The following is a 22,632-nucleotide window of genomic DNA, read 5'->3' on the forward strand; positions in this document are numbered from 1 at the left end:
TAAACCACCAATTCGAACACCTGTCACAGAATGGGACCTGAATTTGGTATTAACAAGACTCAAGCGCTCTCCTTTCGAACCCATAGATTCTTGTGATCTTAAATTTCTCACATGGAAGACTATCTTCCTCATAGCCATTACATCAACTAGAAGGGTTAGTGAATTACAAGCACTTGTCACGTATGCACATAAGAACATAAGAACATAAGAAAATGCCATACCGGGTCAGACCAAGGGTCCATCAAGCCCAGCATCCTGTTTCCAACAGTGGCCAAACCAGGCCATAAGAACCTGGCAAGTACCCAAAAACTAAGTCTATTCCATGTTACCATTGCTAATGGCAGTGGCTATTCTCTAAGTGAACTTAATAGCAGGTAATGGACTTCTCCTCCAAGAACTCATCCAATCCTTTTTTAAACACCCTACACTAAGTTCCTACATGACAAAGTGGTCCTCCGTACACATCCAAAATTCTTTCCTAAAATAGTTACGGAATTCCACTTGAACCAATCCATAGTTTTACCCACATTCTTTCCAAGGCCTCATTCCCATCCAGGAGAAGCAGCCTTGCATACCTTGGACTGTAAGCATGCACTAGCCTTTTATATAGACCGCACTGCAGTCCATAGATAATCCACACAGCTGTTTGTATCCTACGACCCAAACAAACCAGGGAAAGCAGTGGGAAAACATACTATATCCAATTGGCTAGCAGATTGCATACAGTTTTGCTATGAAAAAGCAGGCCTTCCTCTCCAAGGGCGAGTAAAGGTATTCAGGAAGAGCAATGTCAACCTCATTAGCACACTATCGTTCAGTGCCAGTCCTTGACATATGTAAAGCAGCAACATGGAGTTCTCTTCACACCTTTGCAGCTCATTACTGTTTGGACAAAGAAGGATGACAAGATTCAGCCTATGGACAATCTGTCTTAAAAAACTTGTTTCCAGTATAATCCCAACTCCTTCTACAACCAACCTACTGTGATCTTCGGCTGACTCATACTCAACAACAATACCCCACTGTTGCTTCACCACAAAATGACTCAGCCTCTAGCTTGCTATTCACCCATATGTGAGGACTAGCATCCTGCTTGTCCTGGGATAAAGCAAAATTGCTTACCTTGTAATAGGTGTTATCCCAGGACAGCAGGATGAAGTCCTCACAGAACCCACCCGCCACCCCGTGGAGTTGGACTTCTTTCCTTTTATTATTTTATTTTTTGCTAAAGCTTTTGCTACATACGAGACTGAAGAGAGACACCTGTGGCAGAGAATATTATGGCATGCTGGGCATGCTCAGTGGCCTCATAGGGCCAGTCAAAAGTTTCTAGAAACTTTGACAGAAAGATTTCCCGCTCTGGGCTCCGTCGGTGACGTCACCCATATGTGAGGACTACATCCTGCTGTCCTGGGATAACACCTATTACAAGGTAAGCAATTTTGCTTTATGTCCACCCCCCCCTCCTGTCACGCCGCCCACCCATCCCTGGTTGCATGGCCCAGCCTGGGTGTACGCCGTGAGCCCCACTGCCGGCTCGGACAAAGGCTCGCTTGGCCAGATGACAGCAGGTCTGGGCCTAAAGGAGGAGGGGTGGCAGGTGAGGAAGGTCTGCGGCCATGGGGTTCATCTCTGCCCTGTCCTCCTTGGCCCGCATTGATTCGTGCTAATGTGCTCAGCTGAGTAACTGCTCACCCCGGCTAACCTCAGTGTGGGCTTGCATTTCTACCTTCCCAAGCAGCGTTTCATTCTGTGCTCTTTACTTCTGCTTTTCTATGATATGTGAGAATATTTCTGTTCTAGCTCTTGCTGCATGCTGCGACTGCTGCCCCTGGGACCCTGGCACCTTAGGCTCCCTCCTAGTTCACCTAGTGCTTTTGCCAGCGCTCTGCGCACGCAACTCTCGCGCACTGGACTCTGCTTCCAATGCCTTTCTTGTGGAGAAGACAGGTCGAGGCAGGTATAGGTGGCATCAGAGCAGCAACGCAAGCAGAAAATAGGCGCAGAGGTGCCTAAGAAGGCCACGAGTGTCCACCCATCGGGTATGGGAATGGCAGCCATGTTTTCTTCAGCTGAAGGGGCTTCAGTGCCTTTGAGAGGATGGGAGGATTTTCCTCCTTCGTTGTCTCCAGCAGTTCAGAGCTCTGCAAACAGAAGTGAGCCTGATTCAGATGAAGAAGGTGACCTTCTCAGGGATGAGTCTGAGGACCCCGCAGTGTTCTCCTCCAAGTTTGTGCTACTTATTCACAAGGCAGACTTGGTCAGGAAAGCAGCTGGGAGGTCTCATGAATCCCTTGGACTGCACCCGGGTAATAGACCCAGGAGTTCAAGGGATCAGATGCCCAGGCAGGTTCACAGGGTCCTTGGTATGATGTAACATCCTTGTAGTCCAGACGAAGGCTCTGAAGAGTCAGAGGAAATAGTACCACTGTTAACTGCCTCTCCTGATCCTACCTCTGTTGATACTAATCCGAAATTGGCAGGGTCAGATGAAGGGCTGGGCCAGGTACCTGTTGCTAAAGGGGATGACCCAAAAGTTGTGCATCTCTTCTATAAGGAGGAACTGTGGCCCCTGATTCTCCATGTTCTGGAAGAGTTGAGGATCAAGGTTCCCCAAAAGGAGTCTGATCAAGAAGGGGTGGACCCAGTCATGGATGGCCTACAGGGTCCAATGAAAGCCTTTCCTTTTCACAAATTGGTGAAGAAGTTGATGTTCAGGGAGTAGGATACTCTAGAGATAGGCCTGAAGGTAGGCCGTTGCCTGAAGACACGCATCCACCTTTGACACTCCCAAAGGTGGATTCGTCAATGTCAGCAGTCACTAAGACCACCATTCTTATGGCTTGTTCAGCAGTGCTAAAGGATATGCAAGACAGAAAATTGGAAATTCACCTCAAAAAGATTTTTGAGGTGTCTGCATTAGGCATATGGGGTGTCACTTGCAGTAGCTTCATGCAGAGAGCTAGCCTGTTCTGGGTGCAGCAATTGCAGGCTACAAGATCACTGTTTGCATCTCAGGCTACGCAGGTGGACTGTCTGGAAGTGGCAATGGCTTATGTCGCAGGTGACTTGTATGACCTCATCAGAATTTCTTTGAGAATTATGTCAGCGGTCTCAGCCAGGCTTCTCCTTTTGTTAAGGAACTGGTCAGCGGATGTTTGGTTCAAGTCATTTTTAGGAGCATTGCCTTTCAAGGGAAAGCTGCTATTTGGAGAGGTCTTGGAAGAACTATTCAAGCATCTCGGAGAGACCAAGGGACATAGGTTGCAGAGGATAAGCATAAAAGAAGCAAGGGTTCTTTTGCGGGGCATACTTGTTTCAGGCCAGATAGAAGATTTCATCAGAGTAGGCTTCCAACAGGAACCCAGAGACAAGGAGATAGGAGACAAAAATCTGGAGCCAGTCCTTTTGAGGGGGTAGAAAGCAAACAGAGAGCCTTGGCCAAGGATCTAATGGAGCTAAGTCCTTGGAATGAAGTGAGGCCAGTCCACTCCTCTGTTCTACCTAGTGGAGGGCATCTGACTCTGTTTTTCGAGGAGTGGGCCAAAATCACGACAGATCAGTGGGTCCTAAGCATGATAAGAGATGGTTACACATTAGAATTCTCTTGACCGCTTTGAGATTTGTTCATGGTCTCCCCTTGCACTCCATTCAATAAAAGGAAGGTGGTCCAAGAAACCATGGATCGTTTACAGAGGCTGGAATCTATTGTTCCCATGCCTGCAGGGGAACAAAGAACAGGAAGTTATTCCATATATTTCATGGTACCAAAAAAGGAAGGGTCCTTCCATCTGATTTTGGATTTAAAAAAGGTGAATGTGGCTCTCAGGGTTCCTTATTTTCATATGGAAACCCTGCACGCGGTCATTGCAGAGGTGCGAAAAGGGGAGTTTCTGGTTTCCCTAGATTTGACCAAGGCATACCTGCACATAGCAATCCACCCAGATCACCATCGATTCCTGAGATTCATGATCCTCAGGAGGCATTTTCAGTTTTGTGCCCTTCCTTTCGGTTTGGCAATAGCTCCGCATACATTCACCAAGGTGATGGTGGTTGTGGCGGCAGCACTCAGAAAGGAAGACATTCTGGTTCACCCGTATCTGGACGACTGGCTCATTCGGACGAAGTCAGATGCCCTCTGCATTCAAGCGATGTCTCAGGTCCTGCAGCAGTTGAGGTCCCTAGGCTGTATGGTGAATCTGGTGAAAAGTCACCTCACTCCATCTCAGGTTCTGGAGTTCTTAAGAGCGTGCTTCGATACGAGGACAGGGAAGGTTTTTCTTTCTGAGGGTCACATTCTCAAACTGCAGATGCAGGTTCGCAGGCTGTTGAATGCTGTGGTGCCCAGGGTCTAGGCTCTATGGCATTGACGTTAGAGCTAGTTCCTTGGGCTTTTGCACACATGCAACCTCTGTAAAAGTATCTTCTTTCCCAGTGGGATCCTTTGTCAGAACAGTTTTGTCTTCTGCTGTCTCTCGAGGAGGCTGCTAAATCAAGTCTTTCATGGTGGCTTGGTTGTGCCCATCTGAGCCGCGGAGTGGACTTGGGTGTTCCAGACTGGGTGGTAGTTATCACTGATGCCAGTCTCACCAGATGGGGTACAGTGTGCCAGAGTCAGTCGGCTAAGCAGCTATGGTCCAAGCACGAGGCATCCTGGTCTATAAATTGATTGGAAACGAGGGCGGTGTGTTTCGCCTTTTTGCCTTTCTGTCTCTATTACATGACCGCCCAGTACACATCTTGTTAAACAACGTGGCCCCTGTGGCTTATATCAGTCGGCAAGTGGGAACCAAAAGTCAGGTGGTAGCCCAGGATGCCCAGGAGTTCTTTTTCTGGGCAGAACAGCATTGGATGTTGCTAGCGGCGTCCCACATAAACAGAGTGGACAATGTTTAAGCAGATTTTCTCAGCCACCAGAGACTGGACCTGAGGAGTGGGAGCTGTCGGAGGAGGCAATGGCTCTTCTATGTCACAGGTGGGGCATTCCCCTCCTGGACTTTAATGGCATCTCAATGGAATGCCAAGGCACCCCACTTCTTCAGTCGCAGAAGAGAACACAGGGCAGAAGGAATCGATGCACTGGTTCTACCTTGGCCCCAAGGGATTCTTCTTTATGTGTTCCCACTGTGGCCACTGGTGGGCAAGGTGATATGGCGTATAGAAAATCATCCTGGAGAAATGATTCTGGTACCGCCAGAGTGGCCATGGCTGCCATGGTTTGTGGACCTGATCAATCTGGCGGTAGACTGTCCATTGCGGCTCGCTCATCTACCAAGGCTTCTTCGTTGGGGCCCAATATTTTCGGATCAGATGGATTGCTTTTGTCTTGCGGCTTGGCTTTTGAGAGGAAGCATTCGGAGAATGTCATTTCACCTTGTTGCAGGCTAGAAGGCCTACCACTTCCATGTCTTATGTGAGGATCTGGAGGATCTTCGAGGCCTGATGTATGGATCAGGGAGTAAGACCTACTAGGCGTCGGTAACATACATCTTAACCTTTTTACAGAAAGGGTTGGTGAAAGGCTTGGCCTTTAATTCTCTCAAAGTGCAGGTTACGGCCTTGGGCTGTCGCCGTGGCAAGGTGCATGGAATATCCTTGGCCGCTCATCTGGATGTGGTGCATTTTCTTCAGGGGAGCAAAACATCTGCATCCTCCGGTGCAGAAAATATGTCCTTCCTGGAATCTTAACTTGGTCCTAAGAGGAAAGTGTGTAGCTCCTTTTGAGCCTTTAAGGAGGGCAACTATAAAGGATCTCACTCTGAAGGTAGTTTTTCTCATGGCAATTTGTTCAGCCAGAAAAATTTCTGAGCTTCAAGCATTGTCGTGTAGAGAGCTCTTTTTGAAGATCTCAGATTCCGGGATATCATTGCGTACAGTGCCCTCTTTTTTCCTGAAGGTTGTGTCAGCGTTCCATTTGAGTCAGGCAGTAGAGCTTCCGGCTTTCCCAAATTTGGATGCATCAACACTGTACGTGAGGGATTTGCGGTGTTTGAATGTAAAGCGAGCTCTGTTATGTTACCTAAAGGTCACCAATAGCTTCTGGGTATCTGCCCATCTCTTTGTGCTTTGGAGTGGGCCAAAAAAGAGGCAGAAAGCCTCAAAATCCACAGTTGGGTGATGGTTGAAGGAGGCTATAGGCTCAGCTTACATCTGTAAGGGGCATCCTGTCCTGGTGGGATTGAGGGCTCACTCTGTTCGGTTGCAGGCGGCTTCTTGGGCTGATTGTCAACAAGTGTCGCCGCAGGAGATTTGTCAGGTGGCCACTTGGAAGTCGTTGCACACTTTCACCAGACATTATCATTTGGATGTCCAGGCTCCAGAGGCCATGGGTTTTGGTCAGAGTGTTCTTTGAATGGGATTCTCACAGTCCACCCTAATTAGGGAAGCTTGGATACATCCCAGGAGTCTGGACTGATCCGGATATGAACAGGAAAGGAAAATTGGTTCTTACCTGATAATTTTCATTCCTGGAATACCACAGATCAGTCCAGAGTCCCACCCTGGTTGGCGGAGTGTCCACTCGTACTTCTTTTGTATATATGCTGCAAAGTTGCTCAGGATTTCAGGATGATTCTCCTGTTCTGTGATTAGAAAGAAAGGATTTGATGCATTATGGGGTTCAGTTTTTTCCTCCTGCTCTTTGTGGGAGTTTGTTTAGAGTTTTTTAATTAAGTTAGGATTTTTTAGTATGCATCCTGGCTTGGGTACAGGTCAATACTGAGGGACTGCAGGTGGCACACCAGATTATATGGCAGTGTCAGTAAAACTTTCTCTTTCTCCATCTGCTGGATGGGAGGCAAAACCCAGGAGTCTGGACTGATCCGTGGTATTCCAGGAACGAAAATTAGCAGGTAAGAGCTAATTTTCCTTCTTTCAGACCCTGAGCTGAGGGCAGATTAATCTGGAGGACCAAAACTGGACCAAGGACACCTCCTTGAAATAACTGACTGTCTACACCAAACCTAGGCTCCAAATCAAAGGGAATTTACTGACTTTTTTAGGAAAAATAACAGCAAAAAACCCCCAGGAAAAATCACATTTCTTATCCAGCAGTTCACTCAACTCCAATAGCTTCTCTATTTTCTCCCACAATAAAACCTTTCTCCTGCTATCACAAACTCTTCCAGTACTCACAATGTCCACAAGAGCTCCAGGGCTGATTTTTCCAGCTGCTCTGCACTGAGTTCCAGCCAGGCAGAGTTTCCATCCTGGTCCTGTCATTCCCCAGCTGCAGTTATATTTCCCACTTCTTGCATTTGCAGATATCCAGCACAGCTCTAGGAAGATTCACTCTGTTTCCCTTCAGTAATGAAGTCCTCAAATCCCCATGATAAGTTCCAGCCGGCACAGCTTGTTTCCCAGATCCACCTGTTCTCAGTACAGTTTCAACTCTTTTTTTTTGACTGCTTCCATTTTCAACTCAGCAAATTACAAAGTCCGCTCTCAGGCCTCCTGGGATGCGATGAGAGTATCCCACCTGATCTCCTGCTTCTCCCCAGCTGCATTCTCCAGGAGGGGTACAGCTACATATTTTCCTTCCTCAAACACTCTGGAGAAGCCCTCACCGCCACGTATGAGCAGAGCTTTTCAATTCTACCCTAAACCATGCCCAAAAGGGCTGTACCATGCTGTCAATCACAAAGTGCCTCTCAGACTCTGTTCTTTTTTTTTAATTCTTTATTTATTCAGTTTTTCAATTTTACAAAACAGAAGTATCATAGTACATGTTAATGCACTTCACTTTTAAATTTAGGCAATTATTTACCAAAAGAAAAGGGCATAAGATACCTTTTACCAACATTTTCACAATCTTCATACTTCTTCTATTAGTAAAGTCATAAAGTAATAATATGGAGATCCAAGATTTTCTAGGACATACACTTTCAAATAACAACTGAATTTAAAAGGAAATAGGGAGGGAAAGCAGTCTATTCTACTTCTAGCACCTGAAAGGTAGGAACGGCCTCAACCATGCGACTATCCAGCAAATTCCTTAATTGAACTAGGTTCATAAAAACATATTTAATGTTTTCTAATTTTAGTATATATTTACATGGATATCTGATATTAAATTGACCACCCAGTTGTCTAACATCTTGAGACATGCCCAGAAATAATTTCCTCTTAACTTGTGTTGCTCTGGTCAAGTCTGGATATATCCAAACTTTTTGGCCAAAGTATAACTTATTCCTATTACGTAAGAATAATCTTAATATCATGTCTCTATCTGTAGGAAACCTGAAAGAAACTAGTAACTTTCCATGAAACTGAATGTGTTCTTCTCCTGAGGTTTCCAAAAAGGCAGTTAGATCAATTCCTACTTCCTGAAGTTGTTCAGTGGTGAAGATTCATTCAAATTCCTTGGTGAGGCAACAAAGAATATTTTGAAAATCGGTGGTGTCACTTCTAAAGGCACTGAAAGAACTTCATTTAGATATTTTTTAAATTTATTTTAAATTGGTCCTTTATTGGAACCAGCCTAATAGAGGGAAAATTCAGAACCCTTAGGTTCAAGTATCTTGATTTATTCTCCAAATTTTCAATTCTATTTGCAGCAGAATCTTCACCTTGGATCAATTTTGTTTGTACATCCTTAATACTAGTTATTTGCTCAGTCACTTCTTTCAAATTTTTTTCTTGCTCTTTAAGTAAAGATCCATAATCTGAACCGAGGTCTGTGTATTATTCACCACAGTATCTAGAGCAGGCACAGATTTTTCTAGCGCAACTAGGGCATTCTAAATAGAGTCCAGGGTGACCACACTTGGTCTCACCAAATTAGGCATAGTAAGGCACTCTCTTACCCCACTTTGCCAGCAGACTTCATCTATCCAGAAGGACTCATCTGCCGTGCTCTATCTCCTCGCCTGTGCGTTGGAAACTCCGCCCAAGCCTGGCCTGATCTCTCCTGCCTCTCCAGCGGCCGCAGCCTCCAAGCTGCCCACTAAGGCTCTTATGGGAACAGGTAGCGTAACCACTGTTACTTCTCCAAGGCCAGCCTCCACAATCGATCCCCTATCGGCCATCCTCTGCCGCGGCTCTCGATCCTGGTTTTGGGGTTCGCTTTGGTACGGAGGAGATGGCGTCTCAGGTGCTCCCGGGCTTAACAACGCATGTTCGCCCATGAGGGCCGAGCCATGTCCTATAGCTGGCACCTCCGCGGGCTCTCTTCCCGGGATTGAGACGTTAGTTGGCAAAAAGAATCCCTCAATTGTGGGTTGAGAGGGGATAGGTTCGATAGGTGTGGAGGTCTCCATTCGAACCCTGCCCTTTCTCTTAGTGTGAGGCATGCTTGTCAATGGGGAAATCGTCTAACTGAGGAGCTCAGCAAACGCCGACCTCTCCCTAAGACGCCATCTTGGATCTCCACCACCCCAGACTCTCTATTCTTATCATGAACTTCATTTCTAGAACCTTTTCACACCTAAATTACCACAAATCTTACTGAAAGGATTTCCCTTGGGAGGAAACATCAACACTGGAATAAGACATCCCTGTGTATCTTGTGGCACATAGGACCCACACTATCCTTAACAGAAGGCATGGGAGTAACCTGCATAGAGCGGCACTGTTATGCTATCTGCTGATTAATTTAAAATCATTAGCTATAAAAATGAGTTCTTGAAAATATAGGAATTTCATAGGTCAGACAAATAACCATTTTAATCATTCAAACTCCAGTTTTACCACACACCCACTGGTCACTTTCCCTTCACCAAAGTGAACCCCATTCATCATTACTAACATCTTAGTCCCATTACTCATACAGCCTCTCGCTTAGCTTGTAAATTTTGTTCCAAATGCCAGACTATCTAGCTTGCTGACCAGTTGTCTGCGTGAAATAGCGTCCAAGGGCTTTTCTGAAATCCAGATAGAGCACATCTACTGCTCACCACTGATCTGGTCACTTTATCAAAAAAAAAGAATCACATTTGTTTGCCAAGGTTTTCTCTCCGTGAAACCCTGTCTTCTGTCCTGTAACCCACTGTCTTCAGGGTACTGCACTCCATTGCCTTACCCTCTACCGAGGTGAAACTAACTGGTCTGTAATTTTCTGCTTTCTTCTTATTCCACCCTTGTGGGCACAACTAAATCTGTTTTCCAATGTATAGGAACCTCACCTGTTTCAGGTGATAAGTTGAACAGATCTTCTTTAACTTGTTCAGTATTCTGGGATGACCCCATCAGATCCCATAGCCTTTCTTACTTTCAGTTCTAGCAGTACATTGGACTGTACCTCCGAAGTCAATGGGAATGTGTTCACCTCTTAGTCCCTTTTAGGCAATCCCCACCTTCCAAGCACTGTGACTCAAGTCACTGCCTCTCCCTCCTTGCACAAGACTCCCTTTGGACACTTCCATCAAATCCCAGAACCAAACCTGCCCAGGCGGTGGCCCTCCAGGAAGACGAGAGTGGCATACCTGTCTTCTTCTTGTGGTTTGCACTTTGAATCACACATGCTGTGATAATATAAATACTGACAAGTGCCATTCAAGAAGAGGGTGGCAAGCTGTTGCTCACATCTTCCCCCCAGACCATGATCCAGGGATTTGGCTTTGGGTTCCAGAGGGAAGGGTGTTGCTCAGAAGGAAGGTTTTGACCAGAGGGTTTTGTGGGTGGAGGTCCAGTAGGTAGGGAGTCTTTTGTGTGGTGTGTGTGTGTGTGTGTGTGTGTGTGTGTGTGTGTGTGTGTCGGGGGGGGGCTAATTTGTGGACGAGGGGGGCTTGTGTTGTTGTTTAGGGAGGGTGTTTACCTGGAAGAGAGGATGGATTGTGTCAGACGTGGAATCAGGAGTAGAAAGGCTCTGTGTGCATGGGCCTCCATCTGGCTCTTCCTGATCCTGGTGCAGTGACCCATGTGAAATATTTCTTTCTTTACAAACTCATAGGTCCAGTTAGTGTTGTACACTGACAATATGAAGTGCACACCTGCATTCAAATGGTCAAGCTTTGTTCAACATAACCATTGTAGATCTTCCACATTGTGCATCTCATTAATGCGTTGGGTGTTAAAGCCCATTTTAACATGCTAAGGGCCAGAAGTATCGGATGTTTATTGTTTTGTACATGTGGCCCTAATTCTGTGGTAACTGTTCAGATTTGGTGTGCTTGAGCACATTACTGTATTGATATACTGACACGAGTGTCTGACCGATTCTGGTAGAGCGGATGAAAACTCAGGTCTGGGAAATGTCAGTGCCTGACATTGATGAAGAAGCAGACGACTTTCAGGCTGAGCGGGATGCCGAAGTAGAAGAGGAGATGGAGGAGGAAAAAGAAGAGGAGGGCGAGGAAGAAGTAAGCATCACACTTAAAGATTGCTTTCCATTCACTTGTGCTACAGGAAGCTGCAACGGAGACGGGTGAGCACTGACAGCTATGAATGCCTGGGCATCCTCCAGTCCTCATGGACACTGCTTCAGCCATATACAGTTCGATTTCATGCACACTCATGAGTGGTGGATACATAGATAGATAGCCATGACAGGGTAGTAATTAAAACTGGCCATGTAAGTAACTTAGCCAGTTAGAATGAATCAGGCTAAGTTACGATGTATATTCAGTGGCATGGCAAAGCCACTGAATATACATGTATTGTGCACACTTAGCTGGATAAGTCTGCCCCAGCTAAGTTTAGACCTGCTCGATGAGGCATCTAAACTTACACGTATACTTCCTGTACATACCCAGATCATTCCAGACCAGTGGGTTGTGTATCCCTACCAGCAGATGGAGTCAGAGAACAAAAACTTTGGACACTGCTACATGAGAGAGTGCCACCTGTAGTCCCTTAGTATCTCTCTGACTCCAGCAGATGGTAGAGTTGCAAACCTGCAGTCTAGGGTTTAGTTAAAAAAAAAAAAAAAAAAAGTGTAGTTGGTTTAGATTAGCTGAGCTGAGATTTTGCTCCCTGAGGTGTTAGGCACCATTGCGGGCCATCCCTCCAGTGGAGCCAGGCGTCAGAGGGGTTAAATACCCCTGACTGTGTTTCTCCCGTGCCCTGCCAGAAGGCCTGATAACCAGAGGCTTCTGGTTCCCTCAGCCTCCGAAGCTGTTCCGTTTCCTCTGGTCCTGCTGAGGTTGGCTAAAGTTTTTATTTAAAAAAGAAAAAAAGAAAAGTGATTTCATCAGAACCTAAGACGTTCCTCAGGTAGGCCTCTGGATTTAGTTGGGGCCCAGCCGGGACAGTGGGTACTGAGGCCCGAGGAGGAGACCGGTCAGTGTCTGGGGCATGAGGGTCGGCAGCCCGGGGCTCCAAGCGGGTGCGACATCAGACGCGATTGCTTTCTGAAGGGAGGGGGCAGTTGCGGTCGCCCCTTGTGCCTCACCTTTTTCTCGACTCCTCCCGCAAGCCTTGGGAAAATGGCTACCGCCATGTCTGCAAGCCATGTTCTCCGGTGTCTCCGGAATGGCTATGGCGTTGCCTGCCGCCATGTTTCTCTCAAGGACCTCCTAGGGTGTTTGCGCACTACCCACATCTTTATGCCAGTAATGGCATGAACCTCGGGGGCATCCCCCTCGAGAGATGTCACGACATCTGGGTATATAGCCTATACTTGTTTGCTAGCTCGTTGAGTTAGCAAGGATTGGTCTCGGCCGGTCTAAGCTATTCTGTGCTTCCTTGCTGCCGCTGGAAGCCCTTTCTGCCCTTCAGGGTATTCTCTAACCTGGGTACCCACTCTTCGGGGGCCCTCTGTTTGCTTTCAAGGTGCCTTACTGGGATCAGGTACTCGCTCTTCGAGGGCCTGCTCTCCCTGCCTCAGTGCCTGTTACCATCTACTTCTGCCTGGTGGAATCACTAACCTTACAGCTACCATCTAGTGAGTATTCTACTCTCAGTCTGTCTCATCCACAGCATTGCCGTGCTGGGAAGTCTTCATCTGGATATCCCTATACCAACTGGGTGAGACGGGTTCCCTCTGCCGAGGGTCCCTGGACTGCTACCTCTGGATCACCTCACTACTGCCACCTCTGCTGGTATCCATTAAGCTGTACAATAAAAGATCTAATTCTGTGTTTGTGAGTCCAGAGTTTAGCCCAGTACTGTGGCTCCCCACGGGGCTCCTCCCCATGGGCGTGGTCATCTGCCACAGTACCCAAGAATCCACCCAAACACCGTTAAACCATAACAGATTGCTAACTCCATGGATTCGGCTCAGCTCACCACATTGCAGGCCATTCCAGGCTTGGCCTAGCGAATCTCCGAACAACAGAACGCGCTGGAGAATTTGACTGCTGCATTTAACCAGCTGCATGCACAGATGAACTTACCAACCACCACAGGTAAGTGAATGTCAAGACAATTGTATCTCTATCTGCTCCAAAATGCTTCTCAGAGGAAGTTTGGAAATGTAGAGGATTTGTCAACCAATGTTGCATGCACTTTTCCCTGCAACCTAACCATTTCCCTACAGCCTATGCCAAGACCATCTACATCTTGTCTTATCTGGACGGAAGAGCGTTGGCTTGGGGCTCGTCACTGTGGGAGCGCGATGATCCTATTCTACATGATCTTGATGGGTTCTTTGAACTGTTCAGATCAGTTTTTGATGACCCTGCCCAGCATACTATTGCAGGATCCTCGCTGGTGCACTTAAAGCAAGGTAATAAATCTTTATCTGACTTCGCCATAGAATTCAAGACACTGGCGTCTGAATTACATTGGGACCCTAAATGCCTGAGGACCCTCTTCTTTGAGGGGTTGAACTTTCGTTTAAAAGAGGAGCTGGCTGCTCGTGAAATGCCTTAGACCTTGGCTGAACTGATGAAGTTGGCAACAAGGATTGATTGCCGACTTCGTGACAAAGTTCAAGAGACCAAGACTCCCAGAAGACCTCTTCTGGGTGAAACTCGAGTTAAACCTACACCCAGGCCTATTCCTTCGGTTCCAGTTCCTGGTGAAGAAGAACCTATGCAATTAGGCCGCAGTCACCTGACGTCAAAAGGGAGAAGAACAAGGAAGAGGTTGGGCCTATGTATGTATTGTGGACAAGCTGGTTATGCTGTACAGACATGCCTTATATGTCTGGGAAACTGGCAGACCTAAGTCCTGCGGGAGGACTCTTCTTAGGTCTAACTGCACCATCTCCTCCACTCTCTATTCCTGTATCCTTGATCTGCAGACCCTTAGAATACCAGATTCTTGCCCTAGTGGACTCAGGGGAAGGATGCAATTTTATTTTGAAACGATTAGTGGAGCACTTGCGGATTCCCACCACCACCATGACAACTCCATTATTCCTCTCTTCAATTCACGGAGAGCCCTTACCAGGTAAAGTAACCCAGCTCACTGAACCCGTGAGTTTACGGACCGGTGCTCTCCATTCAGAGACCATCTCCTTCTTTGTCTTAGAGAAGGCCATGCACCCTATAGTATTGGGGTTACCGTGGCTGCAACAGCATATGCTTCAATTCAATTGGGTCACTGTGGAACTTTCATGCTGGAGCCCAGATTGCCATGGTAAATGTCTGATGGAGGTCTCTCCAATACCCTGCATGCCAACCACCCCATTGATGCCTGGGTTGCTGCCTTAGTATGCATCTTTTCAAGATGTGTTTTCCAAAAAAGCTGCAGACATACTCCCTCCACACAGATCCTACGACTGCGCCGTCAATTTGAAGCCTAACACTGAACCATCCAAAGGCAGGGTTCACCCTCTCTCCGTGACAGAGAATAAAGCTATTCTGAATACATACAGGAGAACCTTCAGAAAGGCTTCATAAGACCCTCCAGTCTCCAGCTGGTGCCTGCTTCTTTTTTGTGTAGAAGAAGGACGGAACATTGTGTCCATGTATTGACTACAGAGGTCTAAACGAGATCACTGTGAAAGACCGTTATCCCTCACCACTCATCTCAGAGATATTTGATAGATTACAGGGAGCCAAGATATTCTCCAAGCTGGATCTCAAGGGAGCCTATAATCTAGTTCGCATTCACTCTGGCGATGAATGGAAGACAGCCTTCAATACCCGGGATGGGCACTTTGAATATCTAGTGATGCCCTTTGGCCTGTGCAATGCCCCGGCTGTCTTCCAAAACATTCTGCATGATCTACTCTACAAATGTGTCGTAGTGTACTTAGATGATATCTTAATCTTTTCCCAGGACATGAACACTCACCTGGAGGTTGTCAAAAAGGTGCTGCAAAGACTCCGCGAGAATCGTCTTTACACCAAGTTGTCTAAGTGCAAGTTTCACAAGGAATCAGTGCCTTTCTTAGGATACATTGTGTCCAACCAAGGCTTCCAGATGGAGCCACAGAAGCTGGAGAGCATTAAGAAATGGTCACAACCCACAGGTCTAAAAGCTCTTAGACGATTTCTGGATTTACCAACTACTACAGAACATTCATTAAAAATTACTCTCACTAACTGTTCCGCTTACGGCTATGAACAAGAAAGGTGCCAACGTCGCCAATTGGTCTACAGAGGCAGTAACAGCATTCCAGAAACAGAAAGACGCCTTCTCGAGCAAGTCATGCCTCCGACATCCGGACCCTTCCAGGCCCTTCATCGTTGAGGTCGATGCCTCAGACGTAGACGTAGGGGCCATGCTAAGCCAGGCCAGTGACTCTAAGACCTTACACCCATGCTCATTTTTCTCCCATCGATTCTCGCCAGCAGAGAAGAACTATGGCATAGGTGTTGCAGTCTGGGAAGCTGCAGTCCAGGTGTGAACCCTTGAACCGAACTACCCTGGGTAGAGTAGCTTGGGAGGCGGAGCCACAGGCACAGGTCTTCACCCGGGAACTAGGAACCCCCCAGGAGGAGCCCGTAGGGTCCTAGAACCTTGGGACTTAGGACCACAGTAACAGTCTCTATAGAAAAGGCCGGGGCAAGAGTAATCCACAGAGTCCAGCAGCAGGGAACAGGAAGGCCCGGCGAGAGCGGGGCAGTTAGATAGAGTCTGTAGCCTGCTGAACAAGCAGTAGAGAGCAGGCCCGGGGTCTGTAGTATGCCGCGGAGCGGAGCAGACAGGTAACAGGAACAGAGTCTGTAGCGTATCGTAGGCTGTGACCTGCTGAAGGCAGGACCGGAGTCAGTAGCGTGCAAAAGAGCCAGACCGGGCAGTGAGTAGAAAGGAGACGAACCCAAGTCAGGCTGGCAGCCAGTCGAAGCAGTCTCAGGTGCAGGCAAAGGTCGGAGGCTGGTGGCAAGCAGGAGCGGAGTCGGGCACAAGCTGAAGTCAATGGCGGGCTGCAGGCAGAGGCGGAGTCGGGAACACGCTGAGGTCAATTGCAGGCGGCAGGCAGAAGCGGAGTCAGGAACAAGCTGAGGTCAAAGGCAGGCGGCAGGCAGAAGCGGAGTCAGGAACAAGCTGAGGTCAACCGGGAAGCAGAACAGCAGAAACGCAACTAAGAACTACTAACAGTAGCGACCCTCGTTGCAAGGCAATGAGAAGGCAGATGAACGCCGGTTAAATCAGGCTTGGGGCGTGGCGTAGTTAGCCCAGGCGGGGCCAGACTTCTGGTGACCGTGCGTCCATAATGCGCATCCTCGCGTGCGCGCGTGGCAGCAGCGAGATGACCCAGTAATGGCGGACGCCCCAAAGGCCCAGCAGAGCCGCGGGAGCGGCGTTCCCGGCATCGGAGGTGAGCCCTGAGTACAGCAAAAAGAGGGGAAGCGGTGCAGACCGCAACAATAGGAGATAAAGAATTACTGGCAATAAAGATGGCATTCGAGGAGTGGTGCCCTTGGCTTGAAGGTGCACAACATCCAATCACAGTCTTCACGGATCAAAAAAATCTGGAATACCTCCGCCACGCTCAACGCCTAAACCATAGGCATCCGAGATGGTCACTGTTCTTCAACAGGTTTGACTTTGTGCTGAAATATCGCCATGGAGATAAGAATATCAGAGCAGATGCCCTATCTCACTCATTTCTCTCTGAGGATGTACCTGAGGAACCCCAACATATCATCGACCCAAAAAGAATTATCCTGTCAGCTACTCACCCAGTACCTGTGGGTAACCTAAGAAAAAAGCTGTTAGCTTGGGCTCATGACTCTAAACTGGCTGGACACCCTGGTCAATGCAGAACTCTGGCAAAACTACAGAAGTACTATTGGTGGCCCACCATGAAGGAAGACACGTTCTCCTACGTTGCTTCTTGTTCCAATTGTGCCAGACAGAAACCACTGCCTGGTCGTCCTTGGGAGCCTTCTCCAACCTTTGCCAGTGCCAGATGATCCCCGGACACACATCGCTACAGACTTTATAGTAGACTTACTGCTTTCAGGAGGAAATAACACCATCTGGGTAACAGTGGATCATTTCTCGAAGATAGCTCACTTCGTGGCTCTCCCTGGCTTGCCCACAGCCATAGAGCTTGCAAAGCTTTTCATCACTCACATCTTTCGCCTACACAGCATGCCAAAGCACATCATCTCTGATAGAGGAGCCCAATTCACAGCAAAGTTCTGGAAGGCATTGTGCAAGAAGTTTGATATCTCTCTCGACTTCACCTTTGCATACCATCCTCAGTCTAATGGGCAAATGGAGAGAATGAATAGGACACTCAAGCAATTCATTCGTGCCTATGTGGGTACTTGTCAAAATGATTGGGCTGAACTGTTGCCCTGGGCTGAATTCGCCATCAACTCTCATCCAGCAACATCTACTGGATCAACACCATTTGAAATGGTCTATGGTTGACTACCATTACCACCCTTACCACTTCCACTTTCAGTGTCGTCCCCGGCAGCTCAATCTACTACCAAAGATATTCAACAACTCTGGACTAAACCAAAGAGATGCTACAAAAAGCAGGACTACGAGCAAAGAAAGGCTATGATGCTCATCACGACAAGGCTCCAGAATTTAAGCCTGGTGATAAAATCTGGTTATTGACTAAAACATTTAAGACTCAAGCTACCATCAGCTCGTTCTGCTCCATGCTTTGTCAGACCCTTTCCCATTCTCCGACAACTAGGTACTCTTACATACAGTCTGAAGCTTCCATCAGCACTGAAGATTCATAATGTGTTCCACATCTCACTATTGACGCCATTAGTTCTTAGTGAGTTCTCAACTAAAACACCGGAACCTACACCTATTGATGCAGAAGACGACATTGAATACAAGGTAGATGCTATCCTTGATGTGAGAAAGAGAGGCAGAGTATGGGAATACCTTCTGTCTTGGGAAGGTTATGTACCTGAAGAAAACTCTTGGGAACCTTTGGCTATTATCATGGATAAAGAGATGCTTCAGCAATTCCACAGAATGCATCCTCAGAAACCAACACCAGGTAGGAGGACTTGAGGGAGCCCTTTGAAGGGGGGTACTGTTGCATCCATCGGGGTTAGACGGCTTCGCCCCTTGTGCCTTGCCTTTTTCTCGACTTCTCCCTCAAGCCTTGGGAAAATGGCCACCGCCGCATCTGCAAGCCTTGTTCTCTGGCATCCCCGGAACGGCTATGGCATTGCCTTCCACCATGTTTCTTTCAAGGATCTCCTAAGGTGTACGCGTGCATGCCACTCAAGTCTTTATGCCAGCAATGGCGCGAACCTTGGGGGTGTCCCCCTCGAGTGACATCACGACATCCGGGTATATAGCCTACACTTGTTTGCTAGCTCGTTGAGTTAGCAAGGATTGGTCTCGGCCGGTCTAAGCTACTCTGCCGTTTCCTTGCTGCCGCTGAAAGCCCTCTCTGCCATTCGGGGCATTCCCTAGACTGGTACCACTCCTCGGGGCCCTCTGCTTTCCTTTCAGGTGCCTTACTGGGATCAGGTACTCACTCCTCGAGGGTCTGCTCTCCCTGCCTCAGTGCCTGTTACCATCTACTTCTGCCTGGTGGAATCGCTAACCTTACAGCTACCATCTAGTGAGTATTCTACTCTCAGTCTGTCTCATCCACAGCATTGCCGTGCTGGGAAGTCTACATCTGGATATCCCTATACCAACTGAGTGAGACGGGTTCCCTCTGCCGAGGGTCCCTGGACTGCTACCTCTGGATCACCTCACTACTGCCACCTCTGGTGGTATCCATCAAGCTGTACAATAAAAGATCTAATTCTGTGTTTGTGCGACCTGAGTCTAGCCCAGAACTGTGGCTCCCCATGGGGCTCCTCCCTGTGGGTGTGGTCATCTGCCACAGTACCCAAGAATCCACCCAAACACGACTAAACCATAACAGGGGCACGCGCTGGTTCTTTCTCACATCCTGCGGTGTGAGGTACGCTTTCAGAGCAGGCAGCTGTGATCCACCGAGCCTTGATCCGCAGGCACTTTATTCCATCTGCCAAGTGTGGCTCCTTTTCGGTGGGTGGCGTTTTCGTCGGAACTCTCACGCAGTTCGCCGCATGGCGCCAAAATCCAAGATGGCTGCCTGCCGCACGTGTGGCGCGGCTGGGGGCAGGTTGGATATGCGCTCCCTCTGTGTTAACTGCGGGCTGGGAGAGGAGGGCCCCTCGGGAGGAGGCCGTTCAGTTAGGCTAGGCCTCCGTTCGGCCGGGCCTCCTGCCTCTGGCTTGGAAGTCGAGGCTTCTGACCTCTTGGTGCCGGGGGGATTCCCCTCCCCCCTTTGCTCTATGTAGCTAGTTTGCGTGCCTCCAGACGACGCGAGCCCCCGACGGGGATGGGGGAGCAGCTTGTGGACTTCTCGCCTTAATTTGTGCTGTTTCTTCATCAGGCCTTTTTGGCCAATCAAAGATCCGGAATTAAAAGGGCTGTGGAGCTGTGTATTTTTAATTAGCTTTAATTAAAAATGAACAACCTGCCCTGAAAAATAGGCAAAAATAGCCAAAAAATTCTCTTATAAAAGTATTGTAAAGAGCCTGCAGCCACCTCAGCGGCCTCGTGAAGGGAGAATCTGGACAACCAGATTTACACCTCATGGGCGCCCAGACCAAGCACACACAAGGGTACCAACCCCTGGCTCAGCTGCCTAAACCAGACAGGGAAGAACTCTAAGGATTCTAAAAAAATAAAAGAAAGGGAGGAAGGCTAAAAAAAAAAAAAATTAGCTGAAAAAAATTAGTCAACTACAGAACTGCAGGATTAACAGCCTCTGCCATCTGCTGGAGACAGAGAAATACTGACGAACTGCAGGTGGCACGGTTGCTTAGATACGGTATCAGTGAGGTTTTTTTCCTCTGTCTCCATCTGCTGATAGGGGGAGATGAACCCAGGTGTCTGGACTGATCCGGGTACGTACAGGGAAATACAGATTAAAAATAAGCAGGGCTGATTTACTTGTGTTACTGGGCTTTGTGATTATTGCCTACACCTAGTCAGCCACATGGTTACCTTTACATGCATGTTTGGAGGTATTCCTGGAGGAGGCAGTTAAGCTAGTGATTTGAATATTTAATTTAATTTAAAAAATATATATTCTGCCTTTTGTGACTGGCCACTCACTTCAGTGCAGATTGCATTCAGGTACCGTAGGTATTTTCCTGTCCTCAGGGAGCATACAATCTAAGGGCATGATTCTTTAAGCTTTTTTTTCCATAAACTCAGAATGAGAAAATCGTCTTACAGGTGAATTTTTAAAGGAGTAACGCGTGTAAATATAACATACTATCATAGCAATCTTCAAAAGCCATTTACCTGCATAAACACAGGTAAATCATATGAACTAGATTTTAAGACCTGTGCACAGGCACACATATGCACACGTTTGCCAGTGAGCTCACAGGGACATAGCGATTTTATAACATATGCACATGTGTTATAAAATCGGCTATACGCATGTACATGTGCGAACAGTTTTATATTGACGTGTGCAAATGGCAACTCGAGCGCGTAAGTGGGGGGAATTTTAGTAGATACGTGCAGCGACGCAATTACCTGTTTCCCCGGTTTGTTCCCAGTTCACCTCAATAAAGGAGAGGACTTCCTAAGCCCCTTAGCTAACTTGCCTCCCTTTTACCCTATTAGTCCCGAGCCTTAAAACTCTGATGACTAGCCTAGTTTTTTTTGTTACATGACTTACACACCATCCATAGCAGAAGTAAAGTTAGGCAGTAGGGGACCCTGACGCACACTTGTGCAAGTAAATAATTTATGGTACAGTTCGGGCCCGCCCATGCCCCGCCAGACCATGCCCATGCCTCATCCCCTTTGGTGCCATTCCGAGTCACACACATATCTCCTGGCTTTGGAGCACGTAGGGGTTTTAAAATCTACCAGTATGGACAATTCAATGGCATATATTGAAGCAAGGGTAAAGTCATGTACCATGACTTTACCCTGTACCATAAATTATTTACTTGGGCAAGTGTGCATCAGGGTCCCCTACTGCCTAACTTTACTTCTGCTATGGACGGTGTGTAAGTCATGTAACAAAAAAAACTAGGTTATTTTCACTTTCGAATAATAGAAGGAGTAGGGGGCATTCCATACAGTTAGCAAGTAGCACATTTAAGACTAATCGGAGAAAATTCTTTTTCACTCATCGCACAATAAAGCTCTGGAATTTGTTGCCAGAGGATGTGGTTAGTGCAGTTAGTGTAGCTGTGTTCAAAAAAGGTTTGGATAAGTTCTTGGAGGAGAAGTCCATTAATGGCTATTAATCAATTTTACTTAGGGAATAGCCACTGCTATTAATTGCATCAGAGGCATGGGATCTTCTTAGTGTTTGGGTAATTGCCAGGTTCTTGTGCCCTGTTTGGCCTCTGGAAACAGGATGCTGGGCTTGATGGACCCTTGGTCTGACCCAGCATGGCAATTTCTTATGTTCTTATGTTCTTATGTTCTTACTTTTACAGATTTAAGAGTTTTTGAAAATTACCTCCATTGTAAATCAAGTCCTAAATATGTACCCGAGTCAATGAAAGGTGTTGTGATGTGACTTCCCAAGGTCACAAGGAGCCTTAAAAGTACTTACCAATTTTTGCCTTGAAAAACTACCCATGTGAAAAGCAGGTACAAATTTGTGTGAGTACTTTTCTTTGCTGATCCTACTGGGGCAAAGACTGCTACAGGATAGTGCCAGGACAGCCCATCCCCCAGGGAAAAGACTGTTGCAGTAAAGCCCTGGCACAGTCTATCCCGCCGGGGCAAAGACTGCTATAGGAGAGCCCTGGCCAGCCCATCTCACCTTCAGTGTGGCTACAACTCCCAGCAAACCTTCATCTGAGAGGAGGCGTTCCCAGAGTGAATTTAGGTGGGGGAAGGAAATGTACATACGTAGGTAGTATTTTCATATCTTCACTTGCTTTTTTTCCAGAAGATTTACTCCTGGGGGAATTCTGCACCAAAAAATGTAAAATTCTGCACACACATTTTCTAAATTCTGCAAAATTCTGCACATTTATTTGTCAAAATAACACACTATTTTTTGCAAATTATCAGTCATATGCTTTCTCTCACATACCATCTGTCACACACATGTTCTGTCTCCCCACATACAACTCTCTCTCTCCCCCCACACACACATACACAGACTCCCAGGCAGACACCTACCCATCCACACCAGCTTACAACAAACACATAAGCTCACACATACACTCTCAGAGCCTGGGCCTCCTTTTCAGCCACCAGCAGGATGAGGTCCAGTGGCAGCCCCTGGGACCTCTCTCTGTTTCACCATGGCGGGGGTGGCGTGAGAGGAGGGTAAACAGGAACAGAAACAGAGGTCAAAGGAGGATTCACATCTCTACCTGCTCTAGGCCAGGGGTAGCAACC

At 47.4% G+C, this 22,632-nt stretch overlaps 1 protein-coding gene across 6 annotated transcripts in view; it reads left to right on the forward strand.

Moving 5' to 3' along the window:
• The window catches only part of AK9 (adenylate kinase 9), an 829,950-nt gene that overhangs the window by 456,574 nt on the left and 350,744 nt on the right, over window positions 1-22,632 (forward strand). For all 6 annotated transcript variants that reach the window (XM_029595283.1, XM_029595287.1, XM_029595288.1 and 3 more), the window contains one exon: window positions 11,164-11,297. In XM_029595283.1, coding sequence (XP_029451143.1) covers window positions 11,164-11,297 — 134 coding nt within the window. The remainder of the gene's footprint in view (window positions 1-11,163; window positions 11,298-22,632) is intronic.

Source organism: Rhinatrema bivittatum, chromosome 3 (genome assembly GCF_901001135.1).
Source record: "Rhinatrema bivittatum chromosome 3, aRhiBiv1.1, whole genome shotgun sequence".
NCBI lineage: Eukaryota > Metazoa > Chordata > Amphibia > Gymnophiona > Rhinatrematidae > Rhinatrema > Rhinatrema bivittatum.